General features: G+C 41.7%; 2 protein-coding genes across 2 annotated transcripts; one reads left to right on the top strand and one right to left on the bottom strand.

The window, feature by feature from the left end:
• Window positions 1-2,404: 2,404 nt before the first annotated feature.
• LOC134067168 (26S proteasome regulatory subunit 4) lies at window positions 2,405-6,830 on the bottom strand. The gene is made up of 11 exons (XM_062522266.1): window positions 6,749-6,830; window positions 6,011-6,064; window positions 5,751-5,847; window positions 5,377-5,501; window positions 5,008-5,193; window positions 4,722-4,850; window positions 4,413-4,509; window positions 3,929-4,118; window positions 3,549-3,700; window positions 3,057-3,211; window positions 2,405-2,666 (listed from the first exon to the last, which is right to left on the bottom strand). The coding sequence occupies exons 1-11, from the start codon at window positions 6,749-6,751 to the stop codon at window positions 2,532-2,534; spliced, it is 1,323 nt and encodes a 440-aa protein (XP_062378250.1). The 5' UTR covers window positions 6,752-6,830; the 3' UTR covers window positions 2,405-2,531.
• On the top strand, window positions 6,809-7,754 carry fam204a (family with sequence similarity 204 member A). Its single transcript, XM_062522270.1, has one exon. The coding sequence runs from the start codon at window positions 6,919-6,921 to the stop codon at window positions 7,654-7,656; it is 738 nt and encodes a 245-aa protein (XP_062378254.1). The 5' UTR covers window positions 6,809-6,918; the 3' UTR covers window positions 7,657-7,754.
• The last annotated feature ends 1,985 nt before the right edge of the window (window positions 7,755-9,739 follow it).

The following is a 9,739-nucleotide window of genomic DNA, read 5'->3' as shown; positions in this document are numbered from 1 at the left end:
GATTCAGATGTTGATGCATTTCATTTGTTTATCTGTAGATCCTCCTCTTCAGCCACCTGCAGTGATTTACCCTAAAGAGAGCACAACATACATATCTCCAGGTCAGTGCAGATTAACCCACCATATGATGTGACAAAAAAACCCCACTAACGGCTGAGGCACAATGGTCAATGAGTTCAGTTCAAGGTCTAAAATAATCAAAGGTCATAATCTGTTGTCGTTATGGTTATGTGTTGTTATTGTATTGTTTTTGTTTGTATGTTGCTTTGGACAAAGGCTTCTGCTAATGAACCTAACTGTAACCGTAACCGTAACCGTGTTGTATCCCACCACAGGTCAGCCAGCTAATCTGAGTTGTGAAGCGTCCCTTGGTCTTAATAAGGAAATTGTGACTGAAACTATATCTTACTGGATTGTCAACAATTCCTTTATTGATGCATATCCAGGACTGAAGAATCATACTCATTCGACTATGTAAGTTTATCTATTTACGTGAGAAAGGAAGTTCTTCTTCTTCTTCTGTACTCTTGCCTCAAATGCAGTCAAATACTGTCACATATTGGGCCCTACAGTAATTGAAATGCTGAACAAAGTGCAAGTGTAAAGTTGAACCAGACCTAATTTAAAAAATGAGGTAAGATCTACAGTATTTGCTAATGCAACATTTTGTTTTCCTTAAATATCGAGTACAAGGGGAGTGTGTTTGTGTGTGTGTGTGTGTGTGTGTGTGTGCGTGTGCGTGTGCATGTGCGCGTGTGTGAGAGAGAGAGAGAGAGAGAGAGAGAGAGAGAAGCCTATCTATCTCATACTCCTCAGTGGGGTGGGGCTTACCTTCTCTCTCTCACCAAAGGCTGACTCCCATCAGATGTTCCATATGGGTATGAAGAGCCCCTGCTTTTTACTTCCTCTGTTTTGTTTTGGGTTTTTCATAGTTAGCCTTGTCTTTTCGTTAAAAATGGGTTCTTGTGTAGAATGTATACTCCTGGTAAATCCTCCAGTGTGTACAGGACAATATGGCCAATGATGGCTCGGAATGAATGTGTTAGATGTTTTGTTGGCAAAACCAAAAGAACATAACACAAACAGAAATCTACTGCTGCAAGCAGCTCTAGCGTCCAAACCACATTTGGATACTTTCTATGGACTTGCCATGGAGCCACCTAGGCTGAGGAGAGTTCCACCAAACACCATACTTAATCCACTTTCTCGCACTGCAGTGAGATCAGAGATGGGATGTACTACTCCATCATCAACCTCTCAATCCCAGTGGTCCAACAGGAGTTCTTTAACATCCCTTTCCGATGCAAATTTGACAATGCAGTGGGAGCCGTTCACAAAGATTTGTGGCTGAAACCAAGTATGTAAAGGAGGACCTGAAGAGGCTGTAATACGTATAAAGATATTGCTTGATTTTATGTCAATCAAGTGTAGTATGCTAATTATCAGGTTCTCATAGCCAGCCGTCTGATTTGCTGATATGTTTTATTTATTCTTCAATATTTCCGTTCTAATATGTCTGATGTAAGTTTGAGTTTATGTTTAATATGATTCCTTTGTCCTGTCTTTTCTAGTTGGCACTGGCAGTCTGGGTCTTCTCTGCCTCATCGTCCTTGCAGCTTTCATATTGGCCATTATTGCTGTGCTTTACTTTGTAAAGAGAAAAAATACGAAAGTATATTCCCCTTTATAGATAGGTGTTCTGTCTTATGTCCGGCGCTTTAATGAGGTTGAATTGGTCTGTAATTAAGATAGACTGAGAAGATGTACCAATGTTATTAGGAGAAAAAACACAATTTATCTGACTCCATAAGATGAATATTGTACCTCTAATAAACTCTTTAAGTGGAGAAACCATATCGGGTGTTTTTGTACGCATTGCACATCATCTACTCAGGAGGGCACTGCTCCCACATACTTTGGTCCACCATGACAAACCTTACCTCTATTGAAAGCTTAGAGATTCAGCTATTGGAAGAGTCCATTTGACAGTGTGATGTACAGGCAAAGGGTTACAGAGGTTTGAATGGTGCTTTCTCTTTCAGCCGGTAACATACATCTCTGGAACTGCCCACATTTGGGCCCTTTAGGACTGTCACTGTAGGGCACCTACTGTACTGTTGAAATTGGAAGCAGGGTCTGTTAACTTGAAGCAGAGACTTTTGGTATGGGGCTATATGGAAGATGGGATGATTTTACCTCTGTGGTACCAAGAGGCACTAGCTTGGCCATTAAAAATTATGTTTCTGTTGTCCTTTGTTCTTGCCCCCACATGTATTAAGCATCACAGAAGAGAGAGGAAGGCTAGACGAGCATCATGATTGAGGGCCACTACAGTTGGGTATCGGTGATTCCAAAAAGGTACTGCATGTTGTGTAACGTGTAGTTGCACCACACAGACACAAAGTGAGGTTTCTGAAATTGATGTGTTTTATTTGCATTGGAGGAATGAATGGCAGCTGGGACAGCTAAAGGGGGGCTCAGTGCTAACACTAACAAATACAAAAAATATATATAGTATGCGGATAATGACCTCAGAGGTAGAGGCCCTCTGGCGTGCCCTCCTGCTTCTTGTAGAGCACGTTCTCTTTCGACTTCTTGAAGTCCTCGTTCGTCACCTTCATCCTCCTCTCCCTCAGCGCCATCAGCCCTGCCTCCGTGCAAATGGCCTGAAACAAACAAATAGCGAGGGGGAACAACATGAGTGGTGGGAAGGACGGGAAGGGAGAAAGGCAGAAAAAAAGGAAAAAAACAAAAAAAAACATATCAAAACAAATCTGCCACTTAATTGAAGCATCTGTCAGACTCGGTGCCAGACTCTCTCTGAGGAGTGAAGCCGTCTGAAGTGTGAAGGTTTTTATAGTTCTGCTCTGAATGTGATAAGCTCAGGCTTGTGAGTGTTTGTGTGAAATATGGACAGATGTGCCAACATCACAGCTGATTTGTTATGCATTTCAAATGCAGTATGCATTCGCACATTCAAATCACTGGGTGATTTTCTGACGATTAGCAGCAAAGCTGTCGAGACGCTTTCTAGAAGTGAAGGGCATTCTAAAGACCTTTATGTCTGCTCCTGAAAGGTCATCCTTGGCGAGGATGAGGTCATCTAAGGTCACGTCGTCAGCCACTGTCATGCGGCTGGTGTGGATCTGGAAAATTCTGCGCTTAGTTTTCTCATCCGGAAGCGGGAACTCAATTTTACGATCGATTCGACCTTTGCAGCAAAGAGGAGAAAAAAAAAAAAAATACATCAATCATCAGTCACAGAGAGAGAAACAGGGAGTGCACATTTCACATCATAAACTGGGCTTATTCGACAACTATACTAATAACCATAGACAAATAATTCCTTTGCCATCTTTGCAGCGCAGCATATTTGATCAACTTACACACTTAAGTCACATATGGTTTGAGAACTAATGAACATTTTAGTATCTTAATACTTAATAAACAAAAGTTACACATAGTCTATAGATGCTTTATAACTGGGTTACAGAGGCTTTATAGATGACGTATAAATGCATTACAACATGTAATGTGATAACATCTACCTGGCCGAATCAGAGCGGGGTCCAGAGTCTCAATCCTGTTGGTGGCCATGATGACCTTGACGTCGCCTCGAGAGTCAAACCCATCCAACTGGTTAAGGAGCTCCAGCATGGTCCTCTGGATCTCCCTCTCACCCCCCGAGTTGGAGTCGTACCTACAGAGGCACGTCAAGACTCACAATTTACAAATGAATCAAAGTTTTGCTTTGATTTGAAAAAAAAAAACATTCTAACCATTTCTGTGATGTTCTATTAACTATCAACTGATTATGTATGTATAGATTTTTCGCACCTAAATTCAAACACTCTTTGATAGAAATGAACTAAAAAAACCTTTCTTGTGGCACTAATCGAAGTCATCCCTGAAGGCTAGTCCCTCTCACCTCTTTGTTCCAATAGCGTCAATCTCATCAATGAAGACGATGGAGGGAGCATGTTCCTCCGCCACTCTGAAAAGCTCGCGCACCAGCTTTGGCCCATCGCCGAGATACTTCTGGATGAGCTCGGACCCCACAACACGCAGGAATGTGGCAGACGTCTGGTTGGCCACAGCTTTAGCTAGAAGCGTTTTACCTTCAAAACGACAATGAAACAAGGGATTTTAGAGAAGACTGATAACAGCAATGATCATACATCTCACGTCTAAATGATTTCCCATAACTTTTACGTATTTTCCCCACAATATCACTGACTGAGGGATACAGTATACGGTTTGTCCGGGCAATCAGCTGATTGTTGATAGATGTCGGTTGCCAGGTAATAGCTTCTGTTGTCAGGCTACGCATGCAGTTCCATTGTTTATTAATAACTGTAAATCGGTCTATAGTCGATCATAAGTTCCGGGTAGGGGAACTCTGTGCATCATACCTGTCCCAGGTGCTCCGTACAAGATGACTCCTTTGGGTGGCTTAATTCCCATCTCCTCATAATACTCTGGGTGTGTCAGGGGAAGCTCCACAGATTCCTGTGACGAAGAACACATGTACGGCCTTAGAGCTGGGTAAAGATTTAGAGATTTAGCTTAATCAGCTATCCATACTATCTATCTAGCACACACTTTTTAAAGAAAAAGATCATATATTCCACTTGAATGTTATGTACCAATTGTTTTACGAGTATGGTTGTAACACAAAATAATTAGCCTATTTGCTAAAGTTATCCCCATGGACAGTATACCTTGATCTCTTGGATCTGACTGTCCAGACCTCCAATATCGGCATAGGTTTCCTGCGGAGCCTTTTCCACTTTCATAACAGTCACCAGGGGGTCCGTGTCATCCATCAGGACCCCAATGACTGCATGCACCTTTCAAATGAAAAACAAAACACTGTATAGTCAGTATAGGCAGATTATGTGGATGTTACTTATGTATCATAATGTGATCTTGGTTAGCATCTTACTGAAAAACACCGAGGCTACATTAACTACACTAACGCTAATGGGTTACCTTGTTCTATATTACCTTATGATTGAGGAGTACAGAGCAGCCTGGTTCTAGAAGGTCTTTATCCACAAAGGACAGAATGCTGACATAGTGCTCCGAGCCCACAGATGTGGACACGATGGCATGGTTGTCATCAATGATTTCCTCCAACGTTCCCACTGACATGGGTGTCCCCCTCAGGTCATCAACCTTCGACCTCTCTTCCTGTAGACAAAACAGTCAAAAAAAGACAGCTGTTTAGCTGAGCTTTTCACTTAGCTTCCATGGTCTCCTGGCATCATTCATTAATCTGTCAGCACATTACTGAATTGTATGTCCAAATTAAAGGTATTCCTCTAATTCTTGGCCTGCTCATACAGGACAAAATGACAGACTCAGGATACAAACCTCCTGTTTCTCCTCCAGTGGCTTCATCTGCTCTTGGTTCCTGATGAACTCCTCCTCCATCAGCAGGTAGTCTTTGATCCTCTCTTGTTTAAGGAGCTTCAGTCGGCACTGTGTATGAGGGGTTACTGACAAATAGCAGAGAATGCCATTTTTAGTGAGCGTTTAGCAATACACTGTAGATAAAAGAAATCCAAGCTAACCCACTGAGCATCAGTAACCAGAATCTTGTAAGCATATTGCTGCACTTAATGTCTATATGCTTCAGCAAATGTCTGTGCATTCCAACAATCAACAAACCCATGAAGACTAAATGCTTTATTTTAAATTATTGTACAAGTAAATATATTCTAACAAAAAGCAGGATGATGTCATACCTAATGGTAATTTGCTTGCAGCATCTGGTCCCTTTGATTTCTTCTTCCTCTTCCCGACTCTAGTGGGAATTGGTGGCTCATATTTCTTCTTTTTATCCTGTCACAAAAGATAATATAATAGTCATGAATTGTGGTCCAGCACGTCCTTCTTGGTCCAGCACTCAGTTGGACAAATGTCAGTACCTCTTTACATTTAGTAACCAATTAAGAGGAGAACGTGTCATTGAAAACCGTTCAGAAGCAACACAGTTCAAACTCACTTTGTCATCCTTCTTCCCCCCTCCAGGACCATGGCCACCACTTTGGTTTTGACCCTGTCCAAGATAAGAGACATTTTCAGTGATGTATGCAGTACAAGGCACACGTAGGCCTATAGGACGCATTCTTTAATCAGCTTACTGACTAACAGACACAAGCATTGCAATTAACGTAATCTTCAACAGGAATAAGTTACACACCACTGGACATCTTCAGTCAAATCAATCGCTGACGTATAACCAATAACGATACCAAGGATGTCAACGCCAAAGTTAACAAACTAACGGCGCTGGAGTTAGTTAGCTGGCTAGATGACAAAACATCAATTGCTAACGTAAGCTAGCACTAGTAAATTGTGAATATCTACTGTCACGTACTGCGGTAATTCTGACAAAAGGACATGTTGTGTATATGGACACACAATCAATGTCCTCATAGATGATGTCCTACACACGAACTAAGTTACACATTTCCACTACTAACAAAACAGTTTTTATTGAGTCATCAACCAGGTTACAAGCAAACGTTAGCCACCTGTATTAACTTGCTAGATAGATAGCAAGCTAGCCGAATGTGTTGATAAAATAACACTGATCTACAACAGGATGCGTTACATATCTCCGCACATTGTACAGTTGAGATTAAATTAACCTCCGTAAGTCTTGAATCATATATTCTATTATAAAATAACTATTTAAATGACACACTCGATCATGTACGAAAAATGCTTGCTCACTTACCATTGTCGCTTGTTTTCAGAACATTTGTCCCATGAAAACTACGTCATGCCGGCAAAGTAACGTCATCATTTATGAGACACGAGATGAGAATGGTCGGTCCACTATAGCCTGTCAGGTTCTGTGTGTTTTCTTGGATATTATTGTTAAAGACTAGGAAAAATCAACTCGGGATGTATAGCGGACTTCTTCCAAAAGGTCTATCAGAAGCAGAGCTTAGTTCTGACGATTCTGATACGTGTGCAGGGGACCGTGATGATGATGCTACTGAAGACAATGTGAGAGAATGTAAACAAAATGCTAACGTTAACGCACTCGTATCCAGTGAAACTTCAGCTACACATGGTGAGACTCTTGAGTTTGTAGACAACACTGGGCCCAGTCATTCCTCAAATGCATGCTTACCCGGCATCTCTGAAGAGATGTGGAATAAGTTCAAACACCTTCAGAAGCAAAAGGACGACCAAAAGGGAGAGTTACCATCAACAAAGCGAAAAAGAAAGCGAAGAGCGAAAAGAAAATCTTCTGACCCACACAACAAGGAATCTAATCAGGTGGAGGAAGTACATGCACCAGAAAAACACCTCGAAGGACTGAAGCAGTATTTTGGCATCAATGATAGGTTTGAACCCCCAGCGTGTAGCAGGCCGCCTCCTAAATCGGGCCTTGAAAAGACTATTGAGAGTGCTATTGAAGCAGGAGACTTTGAAAAGGCAGAGGAGCTCAGTGACCGTCTAGCCACTCGAGAGCTGGGTGTTAAAATCAAGAACGCGGTTGACTGCCGTGATTTTGTGCAAGCTAATCAGGAAATGGAGGCCTCCAAGGCAGCCCAGAAAAGAAAGAAGACTCTTGTTTGGGGCTTTGAGGCAAAGAGGAGATGGGAAACTAAAAGCAACATGGGCTATATGTGAGACTGACACGAGCTCTTGCTTGTCAACAAACTATTTTGTTTCAGTTTCAGTTTCATGTTAATTGTATTGAATTAAAAGTCACATTAGCTTTCCCATTACACCGCAGTGTTCTAATGAATTTCTTAAGGCCATCAGATTACTATAAACAAACAGAGCTGTGCTCTACTTCAATTATGGCCAAAGTTGTAGCCTATGTTTTATATTGCCAAAGAAGAACCTGCACAGTGCGCCAATTATCCTACTGCATTAGTCTCCAGGTAACCATTAGCCTACTTGTGGGTAGGAATGAGTAGCTGGTGCTTTATGGAAACCAGTTATCGGTAAAGAGGGAAACCTGCCTTGTTCACAGTGGCTCCTATATCAGTTCATCTCCGAGAAGATTTTAGTTAAATTCTTAGTCGATTTTATAAATGCCATGGCTATGGGAGGTCACATAACTTCTTGTGTTTTCAAGATTTAGGATCAAAATCTTTGTCAAGATCTTACAAGAGTGCCTGAGATGCTTCAATGACATACTGCCTGCAGTTTACCCCCTTCATCTCCCTTACATTGGGAGCATGTTCACACTTTAGTGGAAATGCCTTGAGGAATAGCGTAATGCTGACATGAATGCACAGTGTCCATTATGGTCCATGATTCATGTCTTGGGGTGGGCATGTAGATTCAAATGAGACGGGAAGAGGGATGAGTTTGTAATGTCAAACACAGGAGGTTAACCACAGTTGTTATAGGGTCTAAGCTGTTAGCCACTCTTTGTAAAGCAAAGTTCTTATTCCACAGTTGGAGACAGGCTTTTATGAAGTCTGAAAATGATTTAAGAATCTGCTCCAGAACATTACTGGATCATGGCACATTGGCACAGATATTTCAACTATGGTGATATGTTGCAGACTGACACTGGCTATCACATAGGTCTATCATCTCATTAAATAATTTGTAGGCCTATTTCAATTTGTAACAGTGGTGCCACCTGCATAACAGTTCCTATCTGATCTTATTAGTTGTTGCTTCTTTATAGCCCGATTATAACACAGTGCCACTCCACCCACAACTAGGCCTATATTCGGATAATTTGTGATTGTGAAGAGTTTACCTCTCTCTTCTAGTGGGAACTTCTTGACCTGATTGTTGTGCGAAGAGTTAATTATTACAATATCTCGGTAACCTTTATTATGGGAACTGTTAATTTCAGCCATCCAGGAGGCAACACTCCCACTCATCATCGGAGATCCGCTCACATTTGACTGCGCGCATTAGCATTGGCTCATTATGAAACCGTAGCAGCAGCAGCACCGCGGCGTCACATTTCTTTCTCCTCAAAAGGCACAGACATTAAAGATAATAATGCGAGCCGACACGGTGAGTACACCTCCAACTGATGAAATATGGAAATGGCGCTTGTTTATTGAGAGAGGTCGGCGTTTGCCTCTGACATTTCCCCCGCGTTAAACCCAGAGCCAAGTTCCATTCATCTGAATAGTATAATTTCCGATAAGGGCACACCAATTCTAAGCGGTTTCAGTAATGCTACACACTCAAGCTTCTTCTTCTTCTTCTTCTTTTTTTTTTTTTTGAATTTAAACATATTTATCTCTAAAGTGCCCCGTCCCCCGTCTGTCTTCCCCTGCCTGTGCACTACTGAGCACACATTTGTAAACATAGCCTCCCCGTATCGCTACTACAAGAAAAATGGTTAAAATCGGTCCACTAAAAAAAAAAAAATCTTTGTCCATTCTAACGCTGTGTTCCCCACAGAGACATTTTTTTATCCTCAAAATTACTCCAAACCTCCAGCACCCACTTTCGGCGTGTTGAGGCCATTCACCAGGAGAGGGCGTTATGTGCATGCTAAACAATATTTAGTGCAGTAAGTGCACCTGCCCACATTGAAGACAATTAAATGGGAAATTGTTCCATCGTCCCTTTCCAGCAGACCTGTGCAAATAAATAAGATCTTGCCTATATGCTTCATTTACACTGTTTGTATGTAGCCTATTAGGACTTTTCCCAATGCTATCCACTCACATGAAGACAGTCATATACTACACAGAGGGAAAGTAGTCCACTTTGTATGTAATTGGGA

Source organism: Sardina pilchardus, chromosome 20 (genome assembly GCF_963854185.1).
Source record: "Sardina pilchardus chromosome 20, fSarPil1.1, whole genome shotgun sequence".
Lineage (NCBI taxonomy): Eukaryota > Metazoa > Chordata > Actinopteri > Clupeiformes > Clupeidae > Sardina > Sardina pilchardus.
Note: the sequence above shows the minus strand (reverse complement) of the source record. Positions and strands in the feature narration are given on the sequence as shown.

Coding starts and splice junctions, on each gene's coding strand:
- LOC134067168 (XM_062522266.1), bottom strand. Junction 4,119..4,412: donor GTACGGAGCACCTGGGACAG/GTATGATGCACA, acceptor GTCGTTTTGAAG/GTAAAACGCTTCTAGCTAAA. Junction 3,701..3,928: donor GACGCTATTGGAACAAAGAG/GTGAGAGGGACT, acceptor GTGCCTCTGTAG/GTACGACTCCAACTCGGGGG.
- fam204a (XM_062522270.1), top strand. CDS start 6,919: ATGTATAGCGGACTTCTTCCAAAAGGTCTATCAGAAGCAGAGCTTAGT.